The 17,008-nt window shown below is 38.2% G+C and overlaps 1 protein-coding gene across 2 annotated transcripts; it reads left to right on the top strand.

Moving 5' to 3' along the window:
- The first annotated feature begins 641 nt into the window (after positions 1 to 641).
- On the top strand, positions 642 to 11,263 carry depdc1b (DEP domain containing 1B). Of its 2 annotated transcripts, XM_067510500.1 has the most exons (11): positions 642 to 824; positions 2,552 to 2,817; positions 2,913 to 3,057; positions 3,522 to 3,649; positions 3,732 to 3,862; positions 3,953 to 4,000; positions 4,464 to 4,604; positions 4,735 to 4,901; positions 5,691 to 5,867; positions 9,547 to 9,729; positions 9,946 to 11,263. In XM_067510500.1, exons 1-11 carry the CDS (start codon positions 777 to 779, stop codon positions 10,108 to 10,110), a joined length of 1,599 nt encoding a protein of 532 aa, XP_067366601.1. In that variant the 5' UTR covers positions 642 to 776; the 3' UTR covers positions 10,111 to 11,263. The 2 variants fall into 2 exon arrangements, with proteins under 2 accessions (XP_067366601.1, XP_067366602.1); XM_067510501.1 differs by lacking the exons at positions 9,547 to 9,729; positions 9,946 to 11,263 and adding an exon at positions 7,932 to 9,529.
- The last annotated feature ends 5,745 nt before the right edge of the window (positions 11,264 to 17,008 follow it).

Below are 17,008 nucleotides of genomic sequence, written 5' to 3'. Positions count from 1 at the left end.
TGCTCTTTTCTGCACTCTTACTCTTAAGTTTGAGTCAAAGTAAAGTTATTTTTTACACACTTTATGAATGTTCTTGTGAATGTTTGTTCCAATGTATATATGCAGCTGCGCAAACAGGAAGTGATCATTTCTCTGCAGATTTGGAGAAGGTCATCTTGGCAATTATTTCCTTTTTTCTTATAGTCTGCTGTAAGTAATTTGACACTATCCAGTCTGGGGTCTGAATAGAAAGTTGTAGCATGGATTCAGCAAAATGAGGTTGCCTCTCATTGAAACTAAACATATTGTTCTTATAGGGTCGTGTATCTTCAATCAGTAAACCTTGAACTCTGTATATAACCCTCGACCTTTTAGTTGTGTGCAACTAAGCTTACCACTCCACCACCATGCTGCCCTTCTATAATTTAATAATTTGTCAATTTAACATGGTATAATATAACATATTATAAAATATTCTAACATAATACCATGTAATATAACATAAATCTATATTTTTGTTTTTGTTGTAGCTACAACCAGAAGCTGGATGCGGTTGATGTGTGTTTTGCGATCCTCTCATTCATTCAGCAATGCTATAGTTCCGGTGGTCACGTGTTCAGCCCACCGTCTAATCACGTCGTTCAAACGTCGTGACGCAGAAGATTCAAAGTTGGCAGCAACGTTTCCGTGCCCAGATTTCTGTATTGTTTTCATCTGCAGCTCAAGCGTTTCCAAAGCTTGTAAACGTTACATATATCCATGTTTGCATATGCCTGAGTATAGTTTTCAGTATTACAATGGAAGGTAAAGTGATCGGGCCGGGTCCCTACAGGGCGACGAAGCTGGTGAGTCTCTTGGTAACTTTAGCAGGACTCAGTCCAAACTTTGAAACGTTACGTTCAAGTAACTTTAGCTAACATTAGCATAACTTTAATTGTGCATGAGTTTATTAGATTAATTTATCTCACTTACTCGGGCGATGAAAACATGTTTAAATCTTATTCACATTAGAAAAACAGACTTTTAAGGTTAAGCTTTTACCTGTTCGTATAATCTCTAATGCCAGTAGTTGCCAGTAACGTTAATTTCTAACAAAAGCAGGCATTTATTGTCTAATACAACGCTATTTATTATTTTGTGTACTTTTTTTAACGTTTGAAAAGTTTTCTATCGTTTTATTTACCGCATTGAATGCCTTAGTTTTTTCCCGTAAAAAGAGTTTCTAGTCAGCTACATTTGATTGCAGTGGCCTATTTACTTTTTAAACCCAATATGTTAATAATTAAAATGACACATTGCTTTTATCCCCAACATAAAGCAATGTGATTACAATGTGTATTAGTCATTACTGTATTTAAATCATATAACTAATTTTAGCAAATTAGTTGTGAAAATGAAAACTTAAAGCATAACTTTTATCACATGAGCATATTGTGGTCTGCTAGTTTAACCTCCCCCCAAAAAATATGTTTTTGCACGCAATATTAAAACCCACAGTTAAGTATATCAGAGTGTTATCAGAAAAGCACAGTCATCTCAACGCACAAATGTCATCAACAATTGTTTTTCATTGGAGCAATTATTGGAGCAACATAGTGCACCTGCAAAATATATTAATATGGACCCATTTTTTTTCTTTCATTAAAATTAATTTCTTTAATATTTACTAATAATTGATACATTGGTATTGCATCTAAGCTCTCTGTTTCTCCATAAATATCACTTGTGGTAATAAATTTAGATGGTGGTCTGCATGCTTCCTAGTAATGTCTAGGGAAAAAAAGTCTTTGACCACATAATTATTATTTGCATAATATTTCAATTAAAAAACATCCTGTCCCCTCCCCCTTTTTTTATCGGCTTTGTTTGTTTTTCTTTGGTTGGAACTTTGGGAGATTTGATAATTCATACTGTGTTTTGGATGGTACAAATGTTCCATTTGTTTCCCAGCTGCCTACCTATACATAGAAGAAAATAGTGTAGATAAAAGAGTTGTTTTTCCGTGTGTTTTCAAAAATACTGAATACTTTAGAATAAAGTAATAAATACAGATCACAATGGGTAGACTTGAATCATGTGAGATTTTTATCAGTAATAGGCTACTAGAGAGACCCTGGTCCCCTTAAGGTGTAATAATGGACTGTTATGTGCACCGATTTTGGGTCGCAACAGAATTATTTTCCATGAGGTGACTAATATACTATATGTATTACAGAGGGCTGTGTATTTTTGTTCACATTGTGTTGTTTGTATCCCTTTTTGACCATATAACTACAATAATGGCCTACACATCTTTCTATCAATGAAAAGACAAAAACCTGATTGCATAAAATGTTTTCCTCTGTCTTTTGGAGAAGTAGATTGGGTCATTGGGTGACTTATTTACATGCCATGTCTAACAGTACCTTACACCAGCTTCATTGCAGCGGAACAGTGAATAAACTTGCTTGCTGTGATGAGTTATTTGCTTCACAAATTGCCTGTTATGTTGTAACTACTGTTTTGTTACAGTTTCCTTTTCATTCTCCTGCATTTCTCACACATTACTCTTGTATTTCTCCCTGTGATGCAGTGGAATGAAACCATTAAACTCTTCCGAGGAGGCATGCCACTGAGAAGGCACTGGGTACATTTCCGCTACTATGATTGCAGTTTCACAGGATCTGAGGCTGTAGATTACTTGCATGATCTGCTGAGATGCAACTACAACTTTGGACCTGAAGTGACTCGCTACCAGACTCTGCAGCTGCTCAGAAAGTTCTTCAAAGCCCACGTCATTGAAGACATCAAAGGACGCCATGGGACAGAGGACTTTGAAGACAACGGCCATTTGTACAGGTACTTCTAGATCCTCCTGTACTGTTTTTTTTTTTTTTTTGTCAGCTGACCTTTCCTTTTCCAGCGGAATCCAATGCTGTTCTCTGTGTGTTCAGGTTCCCCACACTGTCCCCCTTAAAGTCTTTTCCAGTAAGGGCTGTGCTGAGAGACAGCAGTGACCTACCCAGACTCATCCGCTGGGATGACTATGAAGAATTACCTCAGCAGGAAAACATTGCACCTACAAAGTCTGCTGTCCTGGTGAGAAACACCCTGACTTCCCCCTGCCATATCTGAAATACGTTAGATTATACAAACTTAATAGAAAGCAAATGGCAACATGAAAGTGCTTTGCATATTGTTGCTTTTGGTCACAAATGTGAGCTGTGATTTTCATCATTCTGCACTCAAGGTTACAGGTACAGTATGTAGTTAATTTCCAGCTTTATATTGAATTGGGGTGCATTTTAAGATTGGTAATCATCACTTGGATGGATGTTTCTAATATTTTTCTCTCCCGCATTTACATGTGAGAAACAAATATAGTGATGATAAAAATGGCCTTACAAATATCAAAGGGGTTAACATTAGCTTATCTCCGACACATTGTCAGCAACCAATTTCTTAGAAAATATGTATTTGATTTGTTTTACATGATTGTGTTATTGGATTGTGGATTTTGATTTGACTCGATTTATTTTGTGCCTCCATTCCTATTTGGGCAGAGTTCAGATTTGTGGAATAAAAGGCACAGTGTAGCTATTGGAGATGTGCATGAATGCAAGCTCATACGCAGGAAGGAGATTACTCAAAATCAAGTGGAGCACATCTGGAAATCAATGACAATAGCGCAGTATGTAATCCTTCACATTACTTATTAAATATATTCTTTGTACCTTATTTTCAGCTCCTTGATTCTAACGCCGTTGTTGTAGTTTACAGAGGGTGTTAGGCCTGAAGTCGTTGGATGGAGTGTTAAACCCAACACATGTCAATGGCAAGCACATTGTTCACAACGTGTTCAGCGTTAACAAGGCAGGCATAGTCATATTGGAGAACAAAGCAGGTATGATTCACTGATTTACAAAGTGTGACTGCTTTGTCGCAACTCACCTGTTGTTAATTAAGACTCACCTGTTTGCTTTTGCACCTCCAGAGGACATGCCCTATTGGGTTGTTTCAGCAATGAAATGCCTCGCCAACTGTGAGTAGCCCTTTTTTTTTTTTTTTTTTTTTTTTTACTTTAAATGTCAATGTGATAAAACAAAAATAACCATCTCCTTCTGGGACCTGAACTGTAGCAATTACAAGTATGGAACATGATGGACAGAAATAGAACTTAAAAAATGACAAGAATCTAATCCGTAACTAAATCTGGTTTTCCTCAATAATAATCATTGAAAGCTCATAGATTTTAAATGGTTGATAGTTCACTCTGGGGCATCACTTACACTGGTCAATAACGTCTTAGACAATGTTTAGAGGATTTGTGCAATTAAGTGTAAGAAAAGTAAGCAGCAGCTATTCTGATGAGGCATTTATTCTTTTTTCTAACTGCGTTTATTTTTAGAGCAGAAATCCCAAACACTGACTGCTTCTAGTTTCTCATTCTTGAGGATTTGCTGCTCATCTTTGACTCATGTTCTTGTCCTTTTTTTTTTCCTCAGGGCCTAATGGCAATGAAGCCAAACAACCAGTGTACCCAGGTTTTGAAAGGGACGTTTTGAAAACAGTATCAGATTATTTTCAGAGACTAAAAGAACCCCTGCTGACTTTCCATCTGTATGAGGTCTTTGTCAACATTCTCAGTAAGCGCTTCATAATGTGGATCCTCTACTAAGATTTGCACACAGCCTTAAAATACCATTTGCTGCTGTTTATTTCTGATATCTGTATGTGCCATCAGGAGCAGTTCTCCACTTTTCATTATCTCTGCAGGTTTGCTCCAGCAGCAGGGTGTAGCCACTGAGGCTCTTCAGGTCAGCTGTCTTTTGCTGCCACCACCCAATCGAAGACGACTGCAGCTTTTGCTGCGTCTCATGGCCAGGGTCTGCCAGAATTCCCACCTGCCGCCACTCAATGACACAATTAATACGCGCACACTGGTACAAATTCGGTCATTTACTTCACGTCATGTTCCTTTTTTTCTGAGGTCATTTTAATTAGCGATTATTGAGAAATCCCACCAAGAACACAGTATTGGAACAGCATGCAAATAAGATGGCCTTGCATTTTTTTTCTCTGTGAACACCCCTCTCACACGGTTTTAAATGGTATGGGGAAATAAAAAATAAAAAAGTTGTTGTTAACAACTTGTTAAGTTGTTGTAAAAAGCTACCTATAGATGAAAGTAAACAATATGGTTGGAATATGGAATGGTCTGAGTTGTAGATATAAAAAATAGCAATTTAGTTCCTATCAAGTGACTTTTATAGACCTGGCAGACCTACATACTACTTGCTACCTTCCCGAATACAGTATTTATTAAACAAAAACACAAAGATCAACGGCTTTTGACTTGTCCGTTCAGAGGTCACCACAGTGAAACCTGTTCCACACGTTGATTTTTTTTAAATTTTTTTTTGTATGACCTTCCTGCCACAATATTACCATTTTATCCAGGCTCTGAACCAGCATCATGATGGCCTTGGTGGCTGTGCGGGTCCACACCTGGTGTGCTGGGATTCGAACCCATTAAAGAAAAGCATATAATAATGAAATCCAGGTTGTAAATGTCATCATCTTTGAAGAAACATAGTGCATCAGTGATGGAATGGAATAATTACAATACTCATGCCTAGCTTGTAGCATCTCTGTATCTTATCTGACAAAAAGCCTACACCAGTCATATGGAATCATGATTTTGTATTTGAACGTCTGTTCTCTCCGTTCAGATGGTACAGATGTTCTCTCAGTGCGTTCTGGGCTCAGTAGATGACATGGATTTGGATGAGCTCCTGGCTACCAAACTAGTAACCTTCATGATGGAGCACCACAGTACTATTTTCCAAGCGCCGTCCAAACTGCGATGCCAAGTTGAGGAGCACCTCTCCCACCTTAAAAGAGTTCAGGTCAGTACACTTTTGGTTTTTTTGTTTTTTTTTTAAATTTGCCAGCTCTTAAGAAATTGATTAAGCTCCCTGCGCTGTTCTATTTGTAGATATAGTTCCCAGTGAGGAAAACATGATAAAAATATGCTAGATTAGTTTTATCCTTGTGGAAAAAAAGTGGTTTCGGTGGGGACTTTTTACAGCGCTCTTTTTAATCTTTGTGAATAGTACCAAAATTGCTTGTATGCCCTTTGTTTCTTTCAAACCACCTACTGACTTTGCACACTTTAATGTCCAACATCTACTTGCTTTATATAGGCTATTGAAGGTTCTGATTCAGGACTACAATTTAAGTTGTGACGTTATAGTAACATTTAAACTGGGAGATGCTGAGAAGATAAAATGGTGGTCATATTAGAGAAGAGGTCTTACACATTTAGTTCAGTTCAAAGCTGTTACACAATGCGTATAAACAATCTTTGGCACGTGCAGCAGTGTGTCAGACTGAAATTATTAGATTTAAATTATTTATATTTAATTATTATAACCCCACTTTAGAACCAGTTTACCACCCACTTGTGCTACGTGGGACCAACACAGGCTTTTTTTTTTTTTTTTTTTTTTTTTTCCTTGTTTCAGGATTCAGGAAGCACTGTTAAATAATATCATTGATGCCATTGTTAAACTAAAGATAGTGTCCTCAGGGAAGAGGCTATGTCCCTTTGTCTTTGTAACATTAGCTATAAGCAGTAGCTTCTGGCGAATGTTGTTTGGACATTGTAATGTCATTCGGTGTTTGCCATTACTTCCATCAGTATTCGTATTCGTGTATATCATCACACCGCTTTTCACATGGCCTCGTGTCCAGAGCTGAGCATCACAGTGCCAAACCACATCTCTGTGTATTTAAAACATCACAGCATTGGCACAATAGCACGTTTGTCTTGGAGCATTGCAGCTTTCACACACTGTTTCCCTCTGACAAACAAATGTAGAAGCTCTTTTGCTTAACTAATATTGGTAGCAGGATCCAAATGTTTGTCGGAGTTTGTGTGAGAGTCCAAAGTGCTTTTGACTGGAAAAATTGAATAATACAGAACAAAAAAGAAAACCAACAAATTTTATTAGGTAAACTTTGAATAAAACCTATTAAAAATAGTTATGCACAGTTATGTTTAAGATGTGTGATGCACTTTAAAGAACATAATGCAATGGTGAAGCTCAGTTTATTGCAATAAAACAAATGTGATTTTAGCATTTCTTAGCAGGAAAATGGGCATGCCAACATTGTGACTGAATGGTACAGCTGTTAAATCAGAATGATGTACGTTAGAAAGATGCATCCATCAATTATCTGTCAACTCATATCCTATTGGGGTTGTGGGAGGCTGGAGCCTATCCTAGCCGTCACACCAAAAAGATTTAGATCATAAATTTGATATTCAAAAGTGGCACTAGCCTATAAAATATGAGCCCTCAGGTTAAGACATTTAAGCACTGCAGCCATCTATTTATTTGTTGTGATTTTTGGAAGTGGCCACAGTTGAATGCATTAGAGTGTCATCAGCCCAAATCCTACCTGAACCAAAAAATAATTTCAAAATATTTGGCTAAACTATGTGAACATTTCAGTCTTTCAAGATTTGATACATATCCAGCGATATGGGCCACGATTTGATACAAAAAGATTCAGTTAAATTTGCAATGGCATGATACAGTACAATTCAGGGTTTTTCATTCAGCTAACATCAATTTCGCTTTACTGTATATAAAGTATTTGTGTTTTGCAGGGATGGAATTTAGTGCTTTCCCTCAAGTGCCACACTTTGTGGGCCACAGTCCACAAGGTTTTCACTCACTTTTAGTTCCCAATGCTTCAAGGTAAACTTGTCCTTTCATTGCAACCCTGCAGTTTATTCATGACGATAAGAAACTGAGCGTTTGACATGTAAACTTAGTCTTTAGGCTGGTATCGTCAGCTGTAATGACTCCTCCTTTTCCTTTCGGCTGTTCCCATTCAGGGGTCGCCACAGCGAATCATCTGCCTCCATCTAACCCTGTTTTCTGCATCCTCTTCTCTTACAGCAACAAACTTCATGTCCTCCCTCACTACATCCATAAATCTCCTCTTTGGTCTTCCTCTAGACCTCCTGCCTGGCAGCTCAGTCTTCAGCATCCTTCTACTGATATATTCACCATATATCGGTAGATATATATACCATATATACCATTCCTCTGTTTTCCAGAGCAGACCTTCACCTCTCTAGATTTTCCTCCACCTGCTCCCTGCTCTCACTACAAAGCACAATGTCATCTGCAAACATCATAGTCCACGGAGATTCCGGTCTAACCTCATCTGTCAGTCTGTCCATCACCAGAGCAAGCAAGAAGGGGCTCAGAGCTGATCCTTGATGCAGACCCACCTCCACCTTGAACTCCTTTGTCACACCTACAGCACACTTCACTACGGTCTTACAGCTCTCATACATGTCCTGCACCACTCTAACATACTTCTCTGCCACTCCAGACGTCCTCATACAATACCACAGCTCCTCTCTCTGCACCCTGTCATACGCTTTCTCTAAATCTACGAAGACACAATGCAGCTCCCTCTGACCTTCTCTGTACTTCTCCATCAGCATCCTCAAAGCAAAAGCTGCATCTGTTGTTCTCTTTCTAGGCATGAAACCATATTGCTGCTCACAGATCCTCACCTCTGCCCTTAGCCGAGCTTCCACTAGTCTTTCCCACAACTTCATTGTTTGGCTCATCAGCTTTATTCCTCTGAAGTTGCCACAGCTCTGCACATCTCCCTTGTTCCTAAAAATCAGCACCAGTACACTTCTCCTCCTCTCACTCTCCAAGATCTTGTTAAACAAACTAGTCAGAAACTCTACTGCCACCTCTCCTAGACACTTCCATACCTCCACAGGTATGTCATCAGGACCAACTGCCTTTCCACTCTTCATCCTCTTCAACTTCCTCCTCACTTCACCCTTACTAATCTTTGATACTTACTGCTCCACACCAGTCACCTCTTCAACTCTTCGTTCCCTTTTATTTTCTTCAATCATCAACCCTTCAAAGTTCTCCCTCCATCTTCCCATCCCACTCCTGGCACCTGCCAAAACATTTCCATTCCATTCTTTAGTCATCCTAACCTGCTCTGCCTTAGTCTTTTCATCTTCCTCACCACCAGAGTCATTTTATGCACCACTGCCGCTGTAATGACTAGAATCAGCTTTTTTTATTTATTTTTTTTTTTCCAGCTTGTGTGCAAGCTCTCAATACCTCACTGTAAAATAGAGACACCCTATTTTATCAAACATCCTTCTTTTTCTCAAAGAATACAGAGATATGATTTATAAATTTAGATTTAAAAACCTTGCACAAGGAACATTTTCATAATTACAAACCATTATTATTATCTTTATTGTTATATATATTCTGGGGAATATATGCACATTATCCACCTAATAAAATATTTTTAACATTAATGACACTCATCAACCACTAAAATGAATCATCCAGTCATGTCCTATGTAGATTTGAATTGTGGGCACATAATATTTTCTTTATATACTTTCTCCCTTTCTTTATAAAAGTTGGAAAGCATATTATGTACCACTGAGAAACAAATTTGTTAATATTGAAATCGATCAATCCAAATGAAATCAATTTCCTTTGTGTCTTCCATCAGATCAAATATGTGGGTTCAGATACAGACTTCAGTGCATCTCCAGCTTTTTGTAAGCAGATTAGCAGGGTGGTGTCTGAGGAGCAAAAGGTGATAGGCACCCAGACTCCCCTGCAGGAGCTGCTGGAAGGCCTGATTGCAGACAAAGAACTCCCTGCCAAGGACAAAAGGAAACGGCTTAAACAGGTATGGCAACACTACTTTAGAGGCCTAATGAGGTAAGTTGTTTTTCACACAAAGTTTTACAAATGAAAGAACAAGCAGGAAAAACAAACAGTTTTGTGGGATGTAAGAAGAAAAGATGTAAAGCTAATATTCTGACAACTCAAAATTACCCAAAAATGTCTCTGTATTTGAAGCACACATGGTGTTCAGTAATGCTGCATATCTCTCCCTTTGTAGTTCCAGAAAATGTACCCAGATGTCTACCACAAACGATTTCCTACTGAGGAAAGCAAAGTTGCTGTCCTACCCGAGAAAACCCCTCGACTCAAACCTCATCTCATGTTCTTTGGCCTCAAAAAACCTTTCCAGCCTTTCCAGAGGAGCTGGAGTTTTAGGGCGTGATGTGCCACTACTGATACATGTACCCTTAAGGCTGTATGCATATGTCAACCTCATTGTCCCAATGTGGCTTTTTCATACTCTGCTTAATCGCTACAATAATTATTTAAAAATGTCGTAAAAAATGGTCTGTGAAGCACATTTTCCATTTACTCCTAGACACACACGTTTGTTTTTTAGTTGTGGAACACAAGCAATTATTTTCTAACTGGTATAGAAATTGTATATAATAAATAAATACATTTTTACATATTTTGCTAGAAGATTTACAATGTAGAGGAAACACTGATTAACTAAAAACCACTAATGTTTGTTAAAGTGCACAAAATGTTATATCGATACATGTTTCTCCTAAGATCCTAAATATTAGAAAGCACTAATGACCAGAATTTCCCATAACTTAACTTAATGAAATGCATTTCAAATGTATTAATAGAATATTAGAACATTGTAAGTTGCAAAATGTTAATGATCAAGCAAACCTTATTGGTGTAGTTTTAATTGTTACAGTAGATACACTGTGTTGGTCTTAAAACAAATATGTCATTTCTTAAGATTCGCTGTTGCAATGTGAAGATGCATTTCATTTTCCCTTGAAAGGGACTGTCTGTGACGTGTTATGTTATTAAGGTGCCATCCATTTGCATTTGAGGCTCTCAAACAGATAACTAATAAGGGACGATCTGAAAACCTCGGCGAAATTGCTGTAAGACGGACGGTTACATTTAATCATTAATTTATAACATTCATATCTGACCCTGATCTAATAAAAAAGAGGGAGCAGGGGGAAAACCTTTTCATTTGATCTGTTTTTAAATGGCCATATTTCTCTAACGTTTGTCATTTCTTTATCGATGGGTCATGTGCACTTTTCAACATGGCATTTCATGTTGTTACTGGTTTTATTCTGTATATAAGAATTATTTCCTCAATTGGTACATATTTCAATGTCTTAGAAACTCTGTCATTGTTTTCATACTTGTATAATTTTCTGACACTTGAAATTGTTTTTTTTTTTTTTTAGTGCTGGTATCATCTGCTGAGTGCATGGATTTCTGTAAATTCTCTTGAACAACTGTAATAATGCTGGAATAACTGTTACACTTGAATTGCTGCTTTATACTGGAAAAACAAGATTAAACAAAATCAGTGTTGATGTTGATTATTTCTATCAAATTTGTATTGGCAAATAGACATTTCATCTTGTCTCATGTACGAAACAATTTTACCATTATGCAGTTGATATTTGTAATGTGTTTTCCTTAACACATTACTACATATACATGTCAATAAGAGTAGCTTTTCATGTGTGTATTCCTCATTGAATACAAACAAAGTTTTAAACTTTTGACAATCATACTGCATATGAGACATGGAGACTGGAAATACTACAGATGTATTTACACACACTGACCCGTTTATTAGGTATAACTGTTGAACTGCTTGTTAACCCAAGCGTCTAATCAGCTGATCATACCGCAGCAACTTAATGCATTTAGCCACGAAGACATTGTCAAGATAAACTGAGCATCAGAATGAGGGGGATTTAGGTGACTTAAATGCACCTTCCGTGCAAATGCAGCAGACACTAGGTGCTGTTTCATGTAAACCCAGCACACAAAGGGCTAATCCAGTTACATTGCAGTTATGGCACGAAGAGAGGAAATGTCCACCCCGACTACCATCCCAAGTTTAAGGTACAGATAAATGGAGATTAGCATCTGTCAAACAGCACTGGGCTTATTAAAGTCCGTGTGTTGTATGATAAGTCAATGACAATTATTATGACAGGCCTATTTCTCGGTTTTATTACACCTTTTATGCATGTATGCCACCATATATATCGCCTCTGGTATTTGGTGTAAACAACATACAACCATGGAGCCATCCTTGCTACAAGCTGTACCTACAATAAATGGCTGGTGAGTGTATTTTAATTACTCTCTGTGTTCTCAGTGATTCTTCATGCAATCATGCCTCCTGTAAACATGTTTTGTTCAGTGTGTAGACAAGTTTAATGGTAAGTGGGGACGGTGCAGTACTGCAGTACAGGTAAAATGGAATAACAGATTTTTAAGGGATTAACTATAATTACCTGATAATAATAATAATAATAATAATAATAATAACCTGATTGCAGATCTCGGTTAAAGTGTCAGTAGAGGTACCAGAGACACTTTTACATATACAGTAGCTGGGATCAGGGATGGAACCACTGACCTTATGGTCTGTGGGGGACTGCCTTACTAACTGAACTACAGCTGCCCCCATTGTCAGTTATTAGTGATGTGTTGAAATGAAAAAAAAGACTAATGAATGGTGGTGTGCAGAGGTCAGTGGTTATTATTCCACAGGTATTGTCTGTGCATTAATATTCCTGCCTGTGTGCCTGCAGATAGTACAGTAAGTGTTCCATTTAGGCTAATTGGGAATAACTGATGTCTCAGCAGTGAAGTGAAAGAGAGGGAATTATCTCTATCATTTGTGACCTTTACAGACTTTGTAACCATGGAGGCAAAACCTGGCCTGATTACAAAGCAGCCAATTTCCTGCTTTGCATCAAGATTGTATGGCTGAAATTAGACACTGCCTTAAATCTAGTTCATGTTCACTCAGCGTAAACTGATCTGTGAGTGTTGCTGATAGGGTTTCTTCTGCAACTGGACTAAAACATTACATAATGGACGATCTTCACGGTGAGTTCTATCTGTGTTTTGCGGGTAGGTTGAGGTCCTGGCCACTTTTTTAAGTGCTACATTTCCACCCACTGATGCACTAGAGCCCAGTTTGAGTCTGGAAAAAAAAAAACTTCTGAGGCTCACAGTCAAGGTTGCATGTGCACAAATAAGTTTTTTGGTATTATGTGTTACTGGGTCAGACCATGCTTTCAACATAGGAAAGCCCATGCAATTTGCAGTTATGAGTTTCTTTACTCTGGAAGGGTTAATGCAGTAGCCATGTATCAGATGCTACAGCGACCTGAAAGCAATGCAGCAGTGAAACAATAACATTGTGCTCTATGTATGATATTTTCCCACTATTATAAAGAAACACAGTATGTTAAAAAGGTTGAGATAGTCAACCAGTTTGCCAGTTTTCTTACTGGTAAAAAATCGCATTTGTTGGATCAACTTTACCTCTGGCTCTAGATTGTAGTTTGTTTTTGCCAGCTGCAGATGAATGGGGTTTAGGGTTGAATTCACTTATTATTTTGAAATAAGAAACAACAAATATCTTAATTGACTGTGATTTTTACATGCTGAGCATTACCGTGTCTCCACTAATTATGCATCAGTCATAATCATAAAAGCACAAACATTCACAGCATGCTGTTCACCTACTCTGAAGAGAGGCAGATTTTTAGACAATTGAATGCACCACACTGTTAATCATGAGCAGAGAATTATGCAAACACAACTGTTTCTAAAGGAAAAATAATATATTTGCACCATTGTCTGGAAAGGAAAAAAATATCCATTTTGCACCATGGTTGTGGTAGACACAGATTACACGGAACAAGGCCTTTCATTTAATAGACGGCAATTTAAAGTCAACACTGCAGTTAATTAGAAAGCTGTGCATTTGGGAGAATTATTGGTGAAATAAAATGTTAAATGTAGCGATAAACATACTTGGAAATGGTCGACCTTTTCAATCCTGCTCTTTAATTTGACATTGTATCTCTGGTCAAGCCGAACTTGAACCCAGGTCAATTAGATAACAGCTAATTCAAAGGAAATGAGGCAGCTACTGTCTGTAGGTGGGCAGTGACCGACACGCTCATGTATAAGTGAGTGAATTAGTGAATGATTGACATTTATGTCTAGATGTTGACCACTGCTTCCGACGACTTTCTGCTCGGTGCAGCGAGTGCTTTTCGTCTTTATGTTCTTAAGGTGAAAGAAAAAAAAGCAACATGTGAGTGGCACTAAGCTTTTGTGCTAATATTAAGTTGTGATTTCCAGATTAGTCCTAATATCTCAGTTCTTTAGGAATATTTAATAAAGAGGCATTCTGTAATAGTGGCTACAAACACATTATGAGATAGAAGTGGCACTCTCCCATTCTTCCTAAGTGTATTTCATTAATGAAAGGAACATGTTGGACTGAATGGACAGTTATAAATCATTATGGATTTCCAATGTGAAACATCACAGTGGCTGTGATATCAGATATGCTATAAAGATAATTTTCCTCTCCATATATTTTCCTAGTTTCAACTTTTATTTGCAAATGTACATCAGAGCTGCTCTAAAGCCCAAAATTAAATCACTTTGACGTCAACCTGAGCCACATTGAGTGTATAACAGACATACTTAAAATTGTGGAAAAAAGAATACTGTAAATAGCACTGACATCTGTTTTATTCATACTCTTGTATTAATGTTTTTGAACAATAGACCTACTGAGTAGTATTACTCCAAATTTCAGCTTTCTTTTGGCTGCTTCCACTGGGGTGTACAGCTCCGAGGGAGTTATTACATCAACAGCCATGAAATAATAATTGAGAGCAGTCGCAGAAAGATAATCTGTGGGAGTAATTCACTATCACAAGCTGTGTGAATCGGGGGGAAAGGAAGCGTTTTATAAAGACATTAAATATCGTTTGTCTACAAGGTATGGAAAAAGAATAAATTGGTCTAAGTAAACAAGCTATTTTTGCCATAAATTTATCAGCATCCGAAGCCAAGAGACTGTGAGTCAGTCTGGCTATCTGAATAGTCGAGGTGAATAATAATATGTCTAACAAGCGAAGAGTACTGTATGTGCACATGTGCATCTCCTAGAACTTGGCCAACAGAGATGTGTTCTGCATTACCGGTGTATCATCCACTCCTCGACTCACAGTGTGCATCACTGTTGCCTCATGGATGAATGTACGCTGAAAAAAAAAAAAAAAAAGAGCTGTTTGAAATGTTTAAGATGGTTGAGCAACACAATCAAAGCAGTTTTACATAAAATCATTTATGTATTTATGTTTTACATAAAATCACAGTGAGTCTCACAAGTGAGGCCTCACTGTCATTAAGTGACTGTGTGAATGTACTATACTGTACTTATGCAGCTATAAGTCAACTTATGAGTCAGTATTTCTCACAGTATTTTTGCTTTTGATATAGCTCTTAAACGCCTGCAGAGAGAAATGTTACACTGGAAATGTTTTATTATGAATTATTTTTGAGTTCCTCTGCAATACTTTTTGGGTAAACAAGCAGCTCGCAAAGAAGTCTGAAAGAAATAATCAGGCAGTGAATATGGTGATGAGGTCACATACACTTTCTCCGAAACAACTGCACATTGGAGCCTCGGTACACTCAGAAGTAAATGGTGCTGAGGCAACCAAAGCAAGCAAAGCTGCTGCGAAGTCATTAGCCTATATCAACCACAACACAAGACAGATGGCAGCAGGAATCCACATTGCTCCTCCTGAATCCGAGGAGTCCTCAGGTTGGCAGCACGACAGGCACCAAGTACCTTCTGGCCTCAGCTCAGAGTGGCCACTTCCACAATAGAGGATTTAAACACGGCCCACTCAAACTCCATTATGCCCAGCCTTCCCCAGAATGCAGGAGAAATTCTTCTGCACACTGGAGTTAAAGATCCATCAGACAGAGGCTTCAACCAACCGTTTAACTTACCAGATCCTCCCTCACCACCAGGTCCAACCCACCAACAAGGGGTGATCAGTTGAAAGCTCTGTTCCTCTCTTCACCCAAGTGTCCAAGACGTACAGCCTCAAATCAACCCCAAAGCTGATCGTTGACCTGAGGCCTAATAACCCTGTGCTTGAACATGGTGTTCCCCTCAGCCTTCCCCTCAGCTGCAGAGAGGTGACCCTCCCGTTCCTCGGGTAGAGGTAAGCCCAATTACATCTAGTTGGTATCTTTCAATCTCTCGCCCCAGCTCCGGCTCCTTACCCATCAGAGAGGTGACATTGTACCCTCCCATAACCAGTTAACGAGGCCTTGGATCAGTGCACCTAGACTTCCTGCCTTGACTGTCAACCGGCTTATATCACACCAGAAAAGCAAAAGAACTTCAAAATTGTATTTAAGTACAGAGCAGTGATCTCCAGGACAAAGAAAGTGTTAGTAGTTTTACCTCATCAATATCCAGATTTACACAGCAAAGCTCACTATCTAATCAGATCATGAGGTGTAAATAGTAAGTTTACTGTATGTACGCTACCTTGTTGCTCGCAGGCGCCCGCTTGACAATTTTTTGCAATTTCAACAATAGATATCTTTTTTTTTATATTCCATGTTTTTCTCTCAAAACCTGGTGCCTACATAAAGCATAAAGGGTCTGTTTTTGGCTGTTAATGTAACCTCATGTCACTATCCTCAAACAGACTTGAGGAATTTTCTACAGACCTACATGCCCACACTGATGTTTAGCATTTACTCAGTTTGAAACATGCACAGCTGAGGCTGATGGGCATGTCTTTAGTTTGGAGGTATGTACCGTAGTCATAAACCAAAGAAATTAACCTTTTGAACTTATGGTGGGTGAAGGGGACTATAAGTGATTCCAAATTATCCTGGAGGGGAAAACATGCATGTCAACTCCAAGGCAATTTTTCTCAAAACGTGAACTATTGACCTTCAGGTGATAAGAAAGGAAATGTCATAAGGTCATCAAAGTCATTAGGATTAATCGTTTTTCCAGACACAACAATTTAATGGTAGTTGCCAGCACTAAACCCGGATTTTTTAAACTGATTTTAAACCAAAAGTGTTCGATAAACAGTAATTTTCACCAGATGAGGGCACTAGATAAGAAGCTATTCTCAGCCCCACATTGATTATACTGCATCTTCTGGGCACCATGGGCACGGTCAACATTTCTTTTGAAATTCATAATACCAGTGCCATGGAGGACTCAGAAGATCAATATGAGT

This window comes from Channa argus, chromosome 7 (assembly GCF_033026475.1).
Source record: "Channa argus isolate prfri chromosome 7, Channa argus male v1.0, whole genome shotgun sequence".
NCBI lineage: Eukaryota > Metazoa > Chordata > Actinopteri > Anabantiformes > Channidae > Channa > Channa argus.
Note: the sequence above shows the minus strand (reverse complement) of the source record. Positions and strands in the feature narration are given on the sequence as shown.

Excerpts from the sequence above, each read along its gene's own strand:
- depdc1b (XM_067510500.1), top strand. The coding sequence starts at position 777 with ATGGAAGGTAAAGTGATCGGGCCGGGTCCCTACAGGGCGACGAAGCTG. Across the intron at positions 3,058-3,521 it reads CTACAAAGTCTGCTGTCCTG|AGTTCAGATTTGTGGAATAA; the intron begins GTGAGAAACACC and ends CTATTTGGGCAG. Across the intron at positions 4,001-4,463 it reads AATGAAATGCCTCGCCAACT|GGCCTAATGGCAATGAAGCC; the intron begins GTGAGTAGCCCT and ends TTTTTTCCTCAG.